Genomic DNA, 19234 nt, shown 5'->3' on the forward strand with positions numbered 1-19234 from the left:
AATGGATTAGAGAAAATTGGAGGATCCGTGTTGTAGTGAGCAGAGATGGCAGAGGCGTGGATCTTGATGGATGAAAAAGAGAGACCTTTGTCCAGCATCTCAGTTAATTATGGAATCGGAGGAATGTTTGGGACAAGAGGGTGAAGGCTGTGAGCCTGGTTCCAGGCACAGAATCCCTTCCATTTATCCGAATAGGCTTTCCTGGTACTAGGCCTTCTGGCCTCCAGAATGACATCCATAACAGCTTTGGAGAGAGGCATCGCTTGCTTGACTAAGGAAGAATTTTCCATGCAGCTAGGTTTAAGGTCTGTAGCTGACTGCGAAGTATCCGACTGTTGTGCTGAGTCAGCAGGTGTGGGATTTGAGGCAATATCCAGGGTGGTTCTTGTGCTAAATTCCTTAGGATTGGGCACCAGTGCTGGCGTGGCCAGTCTGAAGCAATCAGGATCATCTTTGGCTCTTCTTGCCTGGCTTTTATGAGAACCTTTGGAAGGAGAGGTAGTGGAGGGAAAGCGTATACTTGCAGGTTTTTTCAGCTGAATGAGAGGGCATCCACTTTCCATGCTTGTGGATGGTAACTCCTTGTGCAGAATTTCTGTAGCTGGCAGTTCATTGGGGATGCAAACAGATCTATGTCCGGGATCCACCATTTTTGTGTTATTCTGAATATTTGTGGATTCAATTCTCATTCGTGGGGATCCATGATGTTTCTGCTTAAGTCGTCTGCCAGTGTTTTTTTCTCTCCTGGCAGGAATTGTGCTTGAAGATGAACTTGATAGTTTAGAGATGTGTTCCACAAGGTCATGGCTTATCTGCAGAGGGGGTAGGAGTGAGTGCCCGCTTGCTTGTTTATGTACCACATTACTGTGGTGTTGTCTGTTTTTAGTAACAGTTGTCCTGGATGCAACATGTCCTTGAAAGCTACAAGGGCATTTTGTACAGCTAACATCTCTTTTTGATTGATGTGAAGATGCCTTTGTTCTGCAGGCCACTTGCCCTGAATACATTTTCCTGCCATGTGTGCTCCCCAGGCGTAATCCGATGCATCTGTTGTCAGTGTTTGCCTGGCTGTGGGTTGAGTAAAAGGCTGTCCCCTTGTTGAGGTGACAAGCTTGAGCCCACCATCGAAACTCCTGTTGAAGGCAAGGAATTAGTGGTATAACTGTTTCCAAACTCTGACAGTGTTTGAGACCATACATTCTTTAGGTACCATTGTAGTTTCCTCATATGCAGTCTGGCATATGGAATTAGTAGTATGCAGGATGCCATGTAACCCAAGGCCTGCAGAATTTTTCTTGCAGGGAGTTGGGTTTTTGTTGCCATCAATTGAAAGTACTGAGTCAGTTGTCCTTGCTTGTCTGGCATGAGATAAGCCATCTGGGCCGTTGTGTTCAAGCTGGCACTCAGGAATATTATCTCTTGTGAGGGCACTAGTTTTGATTTCTTTTTGTTTACTGTGTACCCCAGGTAACTTAACTGTTTTACAAATGCCAGATGCTCTAGAAGATGCAATTACTGGTGCCAGGCACTTTGTAAAGACCCTGGGCGCAGTAGATAAGCCAAAGGGCAGTGCAGAGAATTGACAGTGCATTGAACCTGCTATGAATCTGAGGTATCTTCTGCAGCTTTGTCTGATAGGGACATGCAGGTATGCCTCCTTGAGGTCCAAAGTCACGAGCCAAGCTTTCTTGCCCAGCATGGGAAGAAGCTGCTGTAGTGTTAACATTTTGAATTTCGGAACATCCAGGTATGTGTTTAAAGAAAGATCCAGAATGGGCCTCCAGGCTTTGTCCTTTCTGGGAACCAGAAAGAGTCTTGAATAAAATCCTTGTCCTTGCTCTGGTGGTGGTACCTCTTGAATAGCTCTCATTTCCATGAGTGCTGTAATTTGTTTTTGAGCCTCTGCCCACTGATTTGGTGGCAGATTTGGCATTCCTTTTAACCTTGGCAGAGTGTGAAAGTGGAACCTGTAACCTTGAGATACAACGTTGAGAACCCATTTGTCTTTGCTGATCCAATGCCAATTGTGATAGAAAAGTGCTAGTTTTCCTCCCAAGGGGGCTGCCAAGGGAGAGCTGTCTGGCAGCTGTAATGGGAAGTCATTGAGGCTGCTTTTTATATGGTTGGGGCCTGTCTTCCCCTTCTTTCTGGCCTGGTTCACCCCATTGTCGAGGCCTGTAAGAACCTTGTGGTTGACCTCTACCTCTCGGACGTCTATATCTTCCTCTTTGAGGTCTGAGTGCAGCCGGAAAGGACCAATTCCTTGTTGGCCAATTTCTGCTAAATCTTGGTGGCTGAACCTGTAAGAAATCCTTTACCGTTTGCATAGATTTTGCCTTATCCTCCATTTTCTTTAATACCTCTTCTGCCTTAACTCCAAATAACACATCCTGCTGTAAAGGTGCATCCAATAATTTTGCTTTAACATGATCTGGTAACGTATGTTCTTTTAACCAAGCATGCCTTCTAATGACAGTGCCTGTAACTGCTGCTCTACAGGAGGCCTCTAAAGAATCAAAAGCACATTGCAAAGTACGCTTTCCCACTTGTTCAGCAGCATGCAATAAATCCTGCATTTCTTTAAAATTAGGAGGATCTGAATCTGGAAGCATTTTTTGTTTTAATTTAGACATCAAAAATTGCTGATATTTTAGCATGTGAAACTGGCAATTTAAGGCTCTCATTGCTAAGGTTGCAGACATATATACTTTTATCATCTGTCTAATGCTCTGGAATTTCTGTCAGAGGGAACTGTTTTTTTTGCTGATGAGGCTTTAATCCCTTTGGGTCCCTGAGAAATAGTTTCAGGGTCAGCAACAGGGCTTTTATACATAAATTTGAGAGAGTCAGGAACTCTGTAACATCTATCGGGTTTAACCGGGGCTGGTGGTAAGGAGTCAGGGTTTAAGCTGGATTCAGTGTAGACATCATCCACAATATCCAACACTGGCGGAATAGCAAGGGGTCTGTGTTGAAGCAATAAAAGGAAGTCTCTGAGCCTTTTCTTGGATTCTGAGTAATCCTGGCCTTCCCAATAGAAGTGCTCCCTCATGGTATGTAATGTCTCCCCAAAGGAGTAGTCCTCAGGCCGAGAAGCTGATGGAATTGATTCCTCAGCATCAGAATCCTCATAAGGGGGTAAGGAATATCCTAGATCTGAGGATGAATCTAAAGAAATGGTCACCTGGTCGGAAAATTCATAGTCTGCCTCCTGTCTGGGCCTTTTATTAGGAGGGGGATGGGACCCCCTGATCAGGGTGATTAGGGCTTCGGCCATTTTGAGCATTTGTTTCTTAGGCATGGAAGCCTATGCTGGAGAATGCTGAATCTGTTTTTGTTTTTAAGGAGACCTTAGACTTAGTAGAGGGTTTAATAGTTAACTGGGTAGGTCTGAAGACACCCTCTGAGGCTGTGGATTGCTCAGCTACTTCTGTACCCTCAGATGGGTTAATTTCGGTAGGCTGAAAACATGTAGCACCCGAAGGCCTAGCAAGCTCCACGTGCGAGTCGGATGCGGTCTGTGGTTCTGTGGAACCGGTCGTCAGGGGCTGCGAAGGCGCCTCGCTTAACACCGGAGAACCGGCGGCCGGCCTAGAAGAGGCCTCGTAGTCAGTTTTGGGCCTCGGATGCCTGTCCTTGTCTTTGCGCTTTTTATGTAATCCTGTCATCGGGAGTTCCGACAGCATGGTGTAACTGAATTTTCTGCCAAAATAATGTTGGGCAAAATCAGATGTTTAATAGTACGCTTGTTAAACCTAGCACAAAATAGACAACCAGTGACGTCGTGGTCTGGGCCTAGGCATGGAATACAATAGGAGTGGAAATCCTTAGGAGGTATTTGCTTCCCACATGAAATACAGTTATTAACTTTTACTGACATCGGTCTGAGGCAAGAAAAAGTTTCCCCAACGAGGTACTTAGCTTTGTAGAAGACTTCAGTTCTGGATTCGGAATGAAAATCTCAGGAGTCGGCTGACCGGCACTTGCGAACTGCTTCTGCTTCGGGCACCACGTGGCAAGAAAGACTGAAGAAAATGGCATCGGCTGCATCTTATATACCCATCGCACTGACGTCAGGGAGGCGGCGACAGCAACCGACGCCGGACCAAGACTTTGGAACTCAGGCCGACTGGGGAACCGCCTGACAGCAGGATAACCCAAGTGTAATGACTGCAGCAGTGTAACATGATGAACATCGAGGAGAATGTGTTAATCTTCAAATACTGATGACCTCAAATGGAAATTAAACTTAAAGAAATAAGGATCCACGTTTACACCACACCATCATCAGCTGTGCAAGTGCCAATCTGACAGGTGAGGCATACCATGAAACAGGGAAACTACCACAGAAAAGCTTTACCTAAAGAGAAACGCTGAAGGAAAGATGTTCAAAATGGAATGCATCTTAAGCTTATAAACAGTGGGGCATGCAATGGCACATGCTCTTGACCTTAATGGTCTTTTGTAACTGCATGTCAGCAGCAGGGGCAGGACATGGGTAAAGAATAATTTCTCCTCCTCACATTTCAGCTAATTTTTCAAGTTGTCTGTATACTTTATTACATGTTAAGATGACCAATTTGTATCTGTAGCTGTAAAAAATATTGTATTGTTAGTTTACACTAAAAATTGAATACTACTTCCATGTACTATGCTGTGTGTTACATGATTTAATGTTTTGTATCCTCCTAGAGCTTTTCTCACAGGGCCTCCACTGAAAATGGGTTTCTGACCCAGTGGACTTTCCTGGTCAACAAATGCCAATAAATAAATAAAATAATCCAAAAAATTCCTTTGGGTGTGAGTATGATGCACTGGGCTGCCTCAATCTTTTCTCAGACAGTAGGGAAAATTATCGGATTAGGAATACTCTGGTGAGGAATGACGTCCAGTGTCAAAGATCAAGGAGAAAGCACAACAGGCAGCCAATGGTCTACTGCATAGTAGACCAAAGAAGTTATAAGAACCTACACTAGCCAACTCTGAGGAATTAACTGCATCTGTCAGATTAAGCTACAGAAGTCATAAAAAGCATATTTAACTGCGAATAAAATACTGGGATCACCAAAAATATTTTACATTTTCCTTATACTAATATTTAGCAAAGCCTGGTATTTTATGACTAAAGTCAATCACACAAAACCATGAAAACAAGCAACACATCTGTATTTTATATATTTATCCGATTTCAACAAGCACCATAACAAGAGTCTCAGTCCCTTACACTGTAGAAGCTGACAAGGCTCCTCATGGTTTTAAGTACACAGCCTCATTTGCTCATACAAACTTTACTGTGTTTAAACTCAGAATGTAGACTACATAAAAAAAACCTCAAATACATATCTGCAATGCAACAGACTGTGCTCTGCATTTTTATATCAGTTATATAAACTCCCCCTCTACTTGTAAATAAATCCGATCCCTTTCGGTATGATTCATTAATGAAACACAGCTGTACACTTCATATTCTCAAATGGACATGATTTTAAAAAAATAATCACACATTGACATGGAAAACAGTTTCAGCTGCATTAAGAATGCATTTTTCCAGCTTTGTTGACAACAGTAATTATGTGCTCTACATTTGCAAAGAAGCAAAAGATGTACATCGTGCCTTAGACAGAAATGACGGTCTAAAATCTTGACAGTCCTTTAAAATGTTTTTTCCCGTCAAAAAGGATTTTTTTTACATTTATAAGTAACACCTTGCTTTCTTAAAGCTAATGATAACCATTTAACAATTAACTGAACCTTTCATCAGCCAGTACACTGGAGCCCTGCACTGCATGCATGCCAGTCAGCCTAACCTCCTTTACTTCCTTGTAAGGATCATTTATCTGTAACTACTCTGAAGATTAAAATGGTAAAACACCCAAAGCCACTACTTGTGGCAGCAAATCAAGTACTTCCTGTAAACTTCCAAAGTAGCATTAATCAATAAATCCAAAAATGTACTTAAAATAAAACAGAAATTAGTCTGAAAGTGGTGTAAAACATACAAATGACATTCATTTTTTCCATTCTTTCAATGTGTGTGAAGTAATCAGGCAAGAAAGCCGTACGTATAGAAAAGAGGCTATGGCTTCTTTTGTATATCCAGTGAACTCAAACACTTTACATAGGTCGTGCTGCTACCTAAATATCCAACTTCAAGCTGTTGAAAAAAAATTAGTCCCCTTTTTTCAACTTCAAATGATTATACTGTACAAAACAAAATCCCCCTCCCTTTGCACAAACTTTTTTAAATCAAGTATTTATGAAAACAACTAATGAATTTTTTTTTTCATTTACACTACTTGCTACAGGATCTTGCTCTTTTATAACATATTAACACTTAACAGTATGCATAAATCATTAAACCAAATAACGGAATACAGAACAGTTTGAGAATGTTTCAGAGAATGACATCACTGACACAGTACATTTATTTTGAACTGCACCTATGAAAAAAGCTCCAGGAAAAAAGTGGAGGAAAACTGCTGTTGCTTAAATAGAAGAGCCAAAAGCAAACAAAATATACAGTCTTGAGCCTCTGTCTAGTAGACATTCTTAAGGTACATATATATATAAATATATATAAATGTCATTAGCACATCTTCCTTTCTTCTCATGGCAGACAAATTTTGCCATTACAACACAAAGCTCCCAAAAGGTAGTACACGTTACATATGTTGACGTGATCCCATTCTCTATTGGGAGAGCTTCTAATGACTGAAGATACGCTAAAAGAGAAGCTTTAGTCATCCCAATCTGAAGTAGCTTTCAAACATCTTGATCCTTCCTCTGAGGAATAAATGGTTATCCGCAGACTTAGAATCTCAAGTGGGATTTGTTCTTTACCATGTGCCTGTTATAATAATGAAACAGAGTGACAAATTATTAAGTGACAAGAGAATGCCATGACACATTCAAAATACTAACCACAATTTACACAGTGGCATAAATCAAGCTATATTTTCCACAAATGTAAAATGAAATCACAATAATGAATGTAATTATTAAGATGTCAAGCACATTTAGACTTTCCTTTGGAAGACTACAAAAGAATCACTACTAAATCAATAGGTGCATTTCATGTATGTAACCCCCTAAAAAACGAGACTCTGACTTTAATACACCACAGCACTAGCAACAAAGTAATTTATAGGTCAATTATTACAGCTAAGAAATAAAATGCAATCACTTCCTGCTACAGTCGCTTTACAAGTAAAAAAATCAGATATAACGCTTCTCTAGTTGTCTCAGGTTAACTAAGCTGCACTGTTTCAAAGAGATGCCCAAAAGATACCAGCAGAATAGAAATGAGTGAGTACCCATGCTACATATGCAGCCCTGGTGGTTTAGTCACCGAACAATTTGCTAAAATGAAGACCTAGAAATCAGTCAAGTCACCAATGACTCACTTGCTGACATACCAGTTAAAAAGTTACTTAATTATCTACTTTACTAAACAACAAAAAAAAAAACAATGCACAAACTTAGGGTGATACCTATCCAGATTTTCAGAAGGGATTTTCATTTCAAAGATTTAAAAAAAAATGTGAAGTTGTCCAGTGACACTACAGAAACAGAAAAAAAAGATGGCAAAGCACAGGTTTAAGCTTTGGACCATACTGTGGACAGTAGCCAGGGGGAGAACAATGAGTGGCATAAACCAATTTACCCTTGCAGGGGGGTGGGGAGACTATTCTGGCAGACAAGTCCCCTACAAGAGGATAAGCAATGAGTTCTCCATTAGGAGATCCAAGTCTAATGAGCACACACAAGGCAGTGGCTATCAAAGACCTTAACAGTGCATACTGCATGCTCTACTAGTAACAACCGATCCAAGAATAATTAAAGTACAGTCATTACAGAATCAACATAAAAATGATAAAAATCACTCAAACTTTATTATAAGAATCAAAAGCCTTTATCTGACTAATGGGGACTTCATCCCTGTCTTTTTCTAAAGGTTTAAAAGTCACATGATACATCAAGATCACAATATTAGTGAATGAAGTTTGCACTACTATTCAAGCCTGATTTAGTACAGGCATTCAATTTAACCTGCCAAAATATTTAAGTCAGTTCAGCAGTTGCTCAGCAGCTTCTTTACTGCAGAGGTGAAAATAACTTCTTCAGCAACACCAAATCTGAAAGATCAGTACTTGCATTTCACAGTATGTCTACACAAAACATTCATGGTGCCCATCTTTGTGTTAAAAAATATACTTAGAAAGTTTTGTGGATGTCCTACCAATATAATAAGCAGGACATGTGCAACAAGCAACTCAAATCTAATTACAGGAACTGCATGAAAAATTCCTGCTGCAACTTCTGTTTAACAATACAGCATTCATATCGGTCATAAGAAAACAGCATTGGTTACAGTTCCCACAGGCTTTCATTTCACCTTTGATCTGCATCTCATCAACTTTTCTCTTGAGCAGGTCCTTTAATGTCCTGCCTCTCGAGCACAAATTTAGGGCTGTCACCAACTATACTGACCGTCACAGGAAACCTTTTTAGAATTTCTCAATTTTTTTGGAAGACCTTTTTAATACTTCTAGAAGCAACGGAATTTACTAATTTCTCAGCCATTACACCTTATCATAATTATTGGTGCTGTGATTATTACCAATATTATTATCATCATCAACACAAGAATCATTCTCGAAAAAAACACTGCTTAAATTCATCTGCCATTCCTTGTAAAACGTATCCTGCTTAATTTTCTACGACTTCCTTAGGATAACCTCTCTCTAATTCTGTGTTTCAAAAGAGTTCAAATTAATCTACTTTGTGTTAACCTACTGGTTTTTATCTGTCCTTTCACAATATTGTTCTTCAGCCGGGGAGGCTGCATACTAGCACAGTTCAAATAACTGTTGCTGCCTAATGCCTTCCTACCTAATTTGGTGTACAAAACGACTTTTTCATCAGCATAACGTCTAAATGCAAAATCTGCAGCTTGCTGTAATTCCTCTTAAAATATTGTCAATAAAACAACTGCAAAATTTGACATAAGATGTAATGGGCATACAAAATCCCCCCCTCCCCCCCAAACAGCATGGATAAATTGGTATAAATTGATGCCACAGCTGCATCCATGGCCACTCAGTTTCTTTGCCTAAAGATTTTGCTCTCAAAAATATGAACATTTTAAGAGAATATCATCTCGAATTTCAGTAATGAAAAGGAACACAATGTATCAAAGGTTAGAAACTTTCTCAAACCCCTAATCCCAAGGTACAACATGATTACGGGAATTTCATATCTATTATAAATCGACCTATCATAACATTTTTGACCTTCCAAATAAAATGAATGGAATCCCACACACAAACAGTTGCCCAACTACTTGGCTACCGTATTTTCCAACATACACTGCCACAGCCTCCGTTAAGGCGACTCTGTTCGACATTGTCTGTCTCAGTGGAGGATCTGATAAATGTTTGTGTAGCTTATGTAAAACAAAGATAAATGAAGCGTATGCATTACTATCTCCAAGATATTCTCTTGTGCCTTCATCAGTCAGATCTTCTGTCATCCATTCCTCTATGCAGGAGTCATGCAGTCTAAATGCATACTTTACTTCCATCACATTCAACATTTCATAGTCATTAGCATTCTTTAGCAAATAATTTTTTTTTTTTTGTTACAAACGTGTCAGGAATCAACACCGAAGACTTTCAAGATGGCTGCACCATCAAAATGTGCCAGAGTTTCTTAAAGATACATCACTGTGATATTCATTATGATGTAAATTTTCCATTTTTTATATATACTTTTTTGTGAGTAGGTTGTCATTGAATTAGGTTATATGAATAACATGGTTTTAATTCTGAAATGAATGGTTTTATTGGGTGGAATGCATACAGTTTTGTCAAGTGATGTATCTAAAACTCTGGCACCTTTTGAAGTAACCAGGGTATTTATACAACAGGAGATGTGGATTCTTTATTCACTTGAAAAAGTCCTGCATTGTGGCAGGGCGAATGGGCTTGTGTTCAAGTTAATAAATTATTTTACCATGCAGCCTGTTTTCAGTGTGCCCTAACCACTTTACTTTCTTATTAGTTATTCAGATGAGCAGATAGAACTTCAAAAATCAGAAGTTGAAATAAAAAAAGAAGCTGAAAGAAAAAAAAGGTTGGCTGAGTATGATACTTCTCAAGAACAGCTGTTTCAAAAAAGGCAGCAACAGAAGACAGCACATGCAAAGAAAACTTGACATTTTCTGATATACCAGATAAACTGGAAGGGACAGACTCTATTCTATAATTTTATGAAATCAAAAATGACCAACTGGACAGGTATTCCACAACAGAAATTGTTAAATGAATTGGCATAATGAGTGTATATTCCAAACCTGGCCATGAGAAAGCAGCCCAGACCTGCATTAGTAAAAATACAATCATACTAGCAGAAACAGTTCATCATGACACAACTGTAGAAGGGAAAAGTACTAAAAATTGGTATCAGACGAGTGTTTGTGGAAAATGATTATTCGCTGCACACCACGCAGAAGAGAATCAAATTTATCCCAGCAATCAGTGGAATGTTGAAAGTCAGGTGTGAGATTTAAGCCATTGTTATCCAGCTGCCTTCAGAATTCTTTCGTTAGAGGATCAAATATATTTTTGAAGCAGACCAGGTCAAGGAGGAAATAAAGTTTATCCAATAAAAAATGGGCCAAACAGAAAGGGACGCTGCTTATTCTTCTTCTGACAATAAGGCTTATGGACAGACTTTGCAAGTGAAACTTTTTCTAATGTTCCAAAGGAGAATGCATGAGACACAGAAAATCCCTGGAGTGGACTAAAAGAATCTGGAGTACCCTGGACTTGAACCAGAGTATTGTGTTTCGAGATGGAGATGAACAGGAAGATGTCAAATCCTGAAATTAGTGAATAAATATGAGCCTATAAAGCATCCATCGCATTTAAGAAATATGTCTTTCCAATAAAAAGTGGCTGAGAAAGACTGGACTTTTGTTGACTTTGTTAAACTTGTGGGTGGACTATAAAGCATATCAATGTTTAGAAGGACACTAAAAAGGAAAAAAAAGTAACCAAGTAAAAACTTTACTCTAATTAGTATCTCATTTCATGATATAAATAAGAGAGTTTTGTACCGTATGCAGTCTGGTCTTGTTCTGGACAGGATAACTGATAAATGAATATGCAGATTAGTAGAAAGTACGATGGAACATGAGCAGTTCGGATTCATATCTGGATGCAACACAACTGACCCAATGTTTGCAGTGAAACAGGTGAAAATAAGCTAGAGATGAGAGAATTCACCTGAACACTACATATGACAAGGTGGTAAGCGATCGCATTTAGAGTTTCTGATTTCAAATGCATTATTTAGTTTGTATGTTTGAGATAGTTACTGGAACATTCTCTCTTTATAAGAGGAAAGATTACTTTCCAGTGGGACTGATGGTTTTGTTTTTAATATTTTTTAAAACCAGAGAAGCTCTGGACAATAAATAATAAAAAAATTGAAGGCATTTATCTGGGATGGGAAGAGGGCAAGAGTTAAGTGGGATAAATTGATCCTTCCAAAAGAACAAGATCATTTTGGAATTCCCTAATTTGAAAGGATATTTTACAGCTACACAGTTTGGCTCATATACATAAAAGCAGAAGGTTATAATTCAAAGTGGAAAGGGATGATTATGAACCAGAGGGGAGTTCTAGAAATAAGGACAGAGTAGGATTTTGGATACAGATCCTTATGGAGAGCACAAATAATAATACAGAGTGTATTACATTCATAAAGCTGCAGAGAGTATTCTAAGAACCAAGTCAACAACACAAGAACATTTTACCAATAGGGTTAACTGCAAATAAGGGTACAGAAAATACAAATAAGAGACAAGATGGGGCTATAATTTATCAGAGAAAATTAGCAAAGGAATCAAGTTATTGGGAGCAAATAACTGGAGGAGAAAAGGTAACGGAGTGGGATGATGAAAGAAGACATTTGGACTGCAGGCTAAACATTCCCTAACAGGGGTTGATAACAGTATGGGAAAACAGTAAGGGATACAGCAATCTTAAGTTAAAGACAGTCGCCTGATAGTGTTTTAGTTTAATATAGAACATAAACTGCTGTTAAAGGGATAATTAGTAGGGCATATAAAATATTACATGATAACTATAAGAATCAATCAGAGGAGATTAGTAAAGATTGAGAAGGGAGACTTGAAAACCAATTTACAAAAGAAGAATGTGAGGACATACGCATGTCACCCAAGTAAGCAACAAAATCCAGAAGGCTTAGGGCCTTTGCTTGGAAGTGCTTGCAAAGATATTTTTGTACCCCTAGCAGACTTCAAAGAATTTTTCCTCGGGCAGATTGCAAATGTTAAGAGGTATAACAAGGAAGAAAGAGGTATCTGAGAACAATATGCTTTGTGAATGTAATGATTTACCAAATTTTAAAAATTCCCTACAGAGTACTCTGTCTGAAATACTGGATATGCAAAGGGATACAACTAAGGAAATGATTATTTTGTACTAGAACACAGGATCTGAATTGCCTTTATACAGTAAAGCCTTATCAAGTTTAATTATGCTGGCTGCCAAAAAAAGCAATTACTAGAAAATGAAAATCTAAACCAACTGTATCTGAAAGTATTGCATATTATAAAAAAAAATAAATGAACTGGAAGATGTATCTTTAGAAAAGAGGAGGAGCAAATTTCATAGAAATGAAAGAAACTGTGGAAACAATACATGCAAAATAATGTCCAGGAGGAAAAAGAGTGAGGTTTAAGGGAAGGCAAGAATTAAGCAACTTATGTAATGTTGAACTGATTAAAGTACAATGTATACAAACAGAACAAAAATGTTAATAGTTTGTTTTATTTCCTGTTAATGTAGGTTTGCCTGTGTCTTACATGATAGGTGTTTAAAAATGAAACACCACAGAGTCTCCCTTATCAATTTTTCAAATCTTATCTTACAATTTTTTTCTTTAGAGCACAAAGTACCACCAATTGTGTATGCAAAATCAACTACACTGTGTACCTGATTTCTCTCTGGGGTTTGCCTTTGCTGTCAAAAGTTCTTTCAAAAATGCTGTAACTTCTCTGGGGCAATGTTGCTTACAATTAAAGCTTCACCCAGCTCGACACAGATAGAACATCCGTTCATACTGCTGCTAACTTGTCACTACCAATGGGTCAAAAACACAGGAATGACTTGACATCAGTGCAAACCTCTCTAAAGGAAGCAGCAAGTCCAGTGATGGCTGCTCCCCAGTAGAAACTGAAGAGCACAACAAGGGGCAGCCTTCACTGCATGCTGTGTGCCCAATTCACAGCCATGCAGATAATGCAACGAAGCAAGGGTCTCTCACCTTGAAATCACTGTACACTCATAACAGAACAGTCAAATTATACCATCACAGCTTCCTACTCAGTGTCTCTAGCTTTTTCCATGGATACAGGCAAGGAACAACTGGGTCTAAGTGAGGCTCAAGAGAGGATGGAATCAAAAATAAGAGAATTTGCATGAAATAGTAAACAAAACAAACAAATATGGGAAGCCATCAACTTGCTCAGCTTCCTAAACTGTACAGATGGGAGAAGCTAGTGCCAACAGGTAATTCCCACTCACATATGGTCCATCATGTTTAAATAAGTAATGCTCACCTATCCAGCGTTTCCCAGAAACGAAGAAAGATAGGTCTGTCCAAATGTCTTTTGTACTGGCTCAGCTCTAGTACTGTTACATCCCACTTCTGCACATTTGGGTCCAGCCGAACTTCATCATATTTGAGATGGAAACCCTTAACTAGGACAGAAAACAAAAGGAAAGAAAGCAAAACTTAGTTCATTTTCAATATAGTAACATAAAATACACAAAAGGTTAAGATGGCTGGTCATGAGGGTTACTTAAGTATGTAGTAACTTTAGACCCAATCTAGCAAAACATTACATTCAAGAGGACATTAAAGCATGAAGTACAGTTCCCACTGACGAGCAGCATTCATCACTGACTTTATATTCAGTAGTATTACTGGTGGGCTGTCCTCTCCAATCAACAAATTGATGGAGTGATTACATACTGCATGAAGAAAACTCTCATTCTCTCCACTGAAGACATCAGGAGCAGACATATGGCTCTGAAAAAAGGAAAAGTTATGTTTTTGGTCTAGTGAAGAAGAGGCATCTGCAATAAGTGTTAAGCTAAGAGACCTTTTCAAAAACCTGGTATGGTAAAGGCGGCACCACTTCAATTAATCCATGTTCTCTGTGGCAGTATCAATTAGTAAAATATCACTGGATGAAGTCTGAGGCAGTGAAATGCTCCTCAGAATTGCTTCTAAGATGATATTTTTTCAGGGCATAGTAGTCAAATGAATACAGATCAAGCTTTTCAAAAAGAAATGCTAAGGCCTGCTCTTGATTTTGAAACTACATCTAAACTACAAGGCTAGTCGCATAAGAATCCTGAATGAAAAACAAAGTGTGGCTTCACTGGACCAAAAACAGAAGTTATCTTCTTGCAGAGAATGGTATTGCACTGACAGATAAGCTACCAAAATCAACATCAGTTTTCATGCTTTAAAGTAATCCTGGTAACTGTTTAGCTAGAACTGCCACTGACTACACCACCAAAATAGCAGGTGAAAAGTTTACGTCATCAATACGTTCTGTAACACCTTAGGATTGCTAGGAAGAGAAACTGTCTCTAGATGAAATGATAAAAACTTCCATAAACCTAAAGGCTTCAAAGTTTTAAAATTTTACTGGTGAATGTGATGGCTGCCAGACAAACTACAATTATGCAAAGAAAGTACAGTTGTGTAAAATCTTACCATAACAGTAGATGTCCTTATCTTCACTGTTGCAATATTCTTTACAATAGGGATCCCCTGCTGAGGGAAGTCTGATGCCCGGCCAGTATACGAAAGCCTTTTGGTAGTAAAGGGTACGCTGCCGTAAGTCACACACATGCTCTTTGCACACGGCACACAGCATAAAGGTGATATCCGGATGTACCAGCCTCAGAACTGAAAAGCCCCAGAAGGAACAACAATCCAAGGATAAGAGTAGGTAACAAACGCATCCAAATGGTAACAGGCCCAGGGGGAGGGAAGGAGGGAATACTGCAACAGTGAAGAGAAGAACATCTATGTTATGGTAAGATTTTATACAACTATACGATGCCCTTTCATATCACTGTTGAAGTTGCAGTACTCCTTACAATAGAGAGAGTACAAAAGCTCAGGAAGAAGACTGGGGGGCGGAAGGCCCAGCACAGCCCTCTAGGATGCTGTGGAGAATGGCCCTGCCAAAGCCAGCTCTGGCCCTAGAAATTACATCCAACTTATAGTGCTTAGAAAAGTAAGCACAGAAGTCCAGGTTACTGTCTCAAGAACAGAATTAGTATCCAGACCCTTGGAAAAAGCACCAGAAGAAGCTGCTATTCTAGTGGAAAGAGCCTTAGAAGAAGGAAGGCTTTATCAAAAAGAAATGGCTTCAGATATCCAAGAAGAAACTGTTTGCTTGAAAACAGCCAAACCTAAAGACCTAGGATGAAAAGAAACAAAGCTGTTCAGGTTAAGGAAAAGCTTTAGTCTTGTCCAAATAACAGACTTGTCTAAGCAAATGCAAGGTGTGCAAAACTCTCACTGACAGATTGCAAAGAAGGGAAAGACTGATTAAAAGACAACTCATTAACGACTTGGCCATAAAAGGAGGATCAATACAAAGGGACACCCTGTCGTTATGGAAAACTTCAAGAGGAGGAACAGACATAAGGGCTTGCAAGGGATGGATGAGAGATCAAGTATCTTGTGTGAGCAGATCCACCCTGTAAGGTAACTTACGATGACTGCCCTTGACAAGATGCAGGGAGGAGGAACCAATGCTGTCTGGACCACAAGGGAGTCACCAGCAAGATTTTGGCAGCATCCTGTTTTACTCTGAACAGGACTTCAGGAATGAGACTAAGGGGAGGGAAGGCATAAAGAAAAGTACAGTTTTGTACCTACCATAAATGTAGATGTTTGAGTGTATACACTGCTGCAGTCATTACATTTGGGTTATCCTGCCGTCAGGCGGTTCCCCAGTCGGCCTGAGTTCCAAAGTCTTGGTCTGGCATCGGTTGCTGTCGCCTCCTCCCTGACGTCAGTGCGACAGGGGTATACAAGATGCAGCCGACGCCATTTTCTTCAGTTTTTCTTGCCCAAGATGTCAGGTGCCTCTAAATAGGTAGGCAATTCCAATTGCTAATAAAACATACATAAGAAAAGGAAAAAACAACTTACAGCTACCAGCAAATACTCCCCATAGGTAGTAAGGGTAGAAGTCATAGGTACGTACCAGCCAGTAAGAGGGGAAGGAGGGAGGGTAACCTGGACTGCAGCAGTGTATACACTCGAACATCTACATTTATGGTAGGTACAAAACTGTACTATGTTCATCGTGTTACACTGCTGCAGTCATTACACTTGGGTAGAATCCCAAAGCTGAGGAAGGGTGGCTGGTTCTATAAGGCATTAGGGGTGGCTATAAGGCCCTGCAGCACTGCAGTGGTGAAGCCAGCTCTGGATTTAGAGTATAGAGGCAGATGGTAATGCTTGGTGAAGGTATGTACAGAACTCCAAGTTGCTGCTTCCAAAATATCCTTGGTAGGTACTCCCCTGAGGTAGGCAGTTGAAGTGGCTGTTGCCCTGGTGGAGAGAGATCTAATGCTGCTAGGTAAAGGTTTTCCATAGTATGTGTAGCAGAAACGTATACAATGTCCTATCCATTTTGAAATAGTCTGTTTTGAAATGGCTTTTCCCTGTGCTCCTGCAGCATATGCTACCAATAATTGCTCAGATTTTCTGAAAGTTTTGGTTTTGTCCAAGTAGAAGCGCAACTGCCTGTGAATGTCCAAAAAGAGTGCAGTAGTCTCTCCCCTTTATTCTGTGGTTTAGGATAAAAAGTTGGCAGGTGAATAGTTTGGTTTAGAGCTACACTGGATATCACCTTTGGCATAAAAGTAGGGTTAGTTCTTAAAGACACCCTGTCCTGGTGAAAAATGAGGAAAGGTTCCACTAACATTAGTGCCTGTAATTCTGAAACTCTTTGTGCTGATGTTATTGCCAGGAGCAGAGCAGTTTTACAAGAGATATATTTTAATTCTGCTGTGTTTGCTGGCTCAAAAGGAGGTAAAGTTAGCTTCTCCAAAACAAAGTTGAGGTCCCAAGTTGGAGTAGGTGCTCTACGGGGCGGTCTTATGTTTTTAGCCCCTCTGAGGTACTGTTTTAACAGAGAATTAGATAAAATTGGTGGATCCGTGTTGTAATGAGCAGAGATGGCAGAGGCGTGGATCTTGATGGATGAGAAGAAGAGTCCTTTGTCCAGCATCTCAGTTAAGTATTGTAGTATCTGAGGAATGTTTGGGACAAGAGGGTCAAGGCTGAGAGCTTGGTTCCAGGTACAGAATCTCTTTCATTTATCCGAATATGCTTTCCTGGTGCTAGGCCTTCGGGTCCCCAGAATGACATCCATAACAGCTTTTGAGAGAGTTGCTTGCTTGACTAAGGAATCTTCCATGCAGCTAGGTTTAAGGTCTTTAGCTGGCTGTGTAGTATTTGTTTGTTGTGCTGAGTCAGCAGATGTGGGATTTGAGGCAAAATCCAGGGTGGTTCTTGTGCTAAGCTCCTTAGGATTGAGTACCAGTGCTGGCCTGGCTAGTCTGGTGCAATCAGGATCATCTATGGCTCTTCCTGCCTGGCTTTTATGAGTAACTTTGGCAAGAGAGGTAATGGTGGGAAAGCGTATCCTTGTAGGTTCTCCCAGCTGAATGAGAGGGCATCCAGTTTCCATGCTTGTGGATGGTAACTCCTTGTGCAGAATTTTTGTAGCTGGCAGTTTATTGGGGATGCAAACAGATCTATGTCTGGGCTCCACCATTTCTGTGTTATCATTCTGAATATTTGTGGATTCAACTCCAATTCGTGGGGATCCATGATGTTTCTGCTTAAGTCGTCTGCCAGTGTGTTTTTCTCTCCTGGCAGGATTTGTGCTTGCAGATGAACTTGGTTTATAGTTGTGTTCCACAAGGTCATAGCTTGTCTGCATAGAGGATAGGAGCGAGTGCCCCCTTGCTTGTTTATGTACCACATAACTGTGGTGTTGTCTGTCTTTAGTAGTAGTTGTCCTGGATGCAGCAGGTCCTTGAAAGCTATAAGGGCATTTTGTACAGCTAGCATCTCTTTTTGATTGATGTGAAGATGTCTTTGTTCTGCAGGCCACGTGCCCTGAATACATTTGCCTGCTGTGTGTGCCCCAGGCGTAACCCGATGCATCTGTTGTCAGTGTTTGCCTGGCTGTGGGTTGTGTAAAAGGCTGTCCCTTGTTGAGGTGATAAGCTTGAGCCCACCATTGAAACTCCTGTTGAAGACAAGGGATTAGTGGTATAACTGTTTCCAAACTTTGACAGTGTTGAGACCATACATTCTTTAGGTACCACTGTAGTTTCCTCATATGCAGTCTGGCATATGGAATTAGTAGTATGCAGGATGCCATGTAACCAAAGGCCTGCAGAATTTTTCTTGCAGGGAGTTGGGTCTTTGTTTCCATCAATTGAAAGTATTGAGTCAGTTGTCCTGGTTTGTCTGGCGTGAGATAAGCCATCTGGGCCATTGTGTTCAAGCTGGCACCCAGGAATACACTCTCTTGTGAGGGCACTAGTTTTGACTTCTTTTCGTTTACTGTGTACCCCAGGCAACTTAACTTTTTTTTACAAACACCAGATGTTTTAGAAGAATGTCCTTGCTCTCTGCTTGAATCAGGCGGTCATCCAGGTACAGATAAATTTGAATTCCTTTCTGTCTGCAAAATGCAATTATTGGTGCCAGGCACTTTGTGAAGACCATGGGCGCAGTAGATAAGCCAAAGGGCAGTGCAGAGAATTGGTAGTGCATTGAACCAGATATGAAGCTGAGGTATCTTCTGCAGTTTTGTCTGATATGGACATGCAGGTATGCCTCTGAGGTCCAAAGTCACAAGCCAAGCTTTCTTGCCCAGCATGGGAAGAAGCTGCTGTAATGTCAACATTTTGAATTTCAGAACATCTAGTTAAGTGTTTAGAGATGAAAGATCCAGAAATACAATGTTGAGAACCCATTTGTCTTTGGTGATCATTTGCCAATTGTGGTAGAAGAGTTCCAGTTTTCCTCACAAGGGGGCTGCCAAGAAGGATTTGTTTGGCAGCTGTAGTGGGAAGTCATTGGA

At 40.1% G+C, this 19234-nt stretch overlaps 1 protein-coding gene across 1 annotated transcript in view; it reads right to left on the reverse strand.

Annotated features, from left to right (window-relative positions):
- Positions 1-5164: 5164 nt before the first annotated feature.
- CDC73 (cell division cycle 73) overlaps positions 5165-19234 on the reverse strand; it is a 2122897-nt gene continuing 2108827 nt past the window's right edge. The window contains exons 16-17 of the mRNA XM_044085321.1: positions 13652-13793; positions 5165-6847 (exon numbers count right to left, since the gene is read on the reverse strand). Coding sequence (XP_043941256.1) covers positions 6811-6847; positions 13652-13793 — 179 coding nt within the window. The 3' untranslated portion in view covers positions 5165-6810. The remainder of the gene's footprint in view (positions 6848-13651; positions 13794-19234) is intronic.

Source organism: Protopterus annectens, chromosome 10.part0 (genome assembly GCF_019279795.1).
Source record: "Protopterus annectens isolate FY-2018-M chromosome 10.part0, PAN1.0, whole genome shotgun sequence".
Classification (NCBI taxonomy): domain Eukaryota; kingdom Metazoa; phylum Chordata; order Ceratodontiformes; family Protopteridae; genus Protopterus; species Protopterus annectens.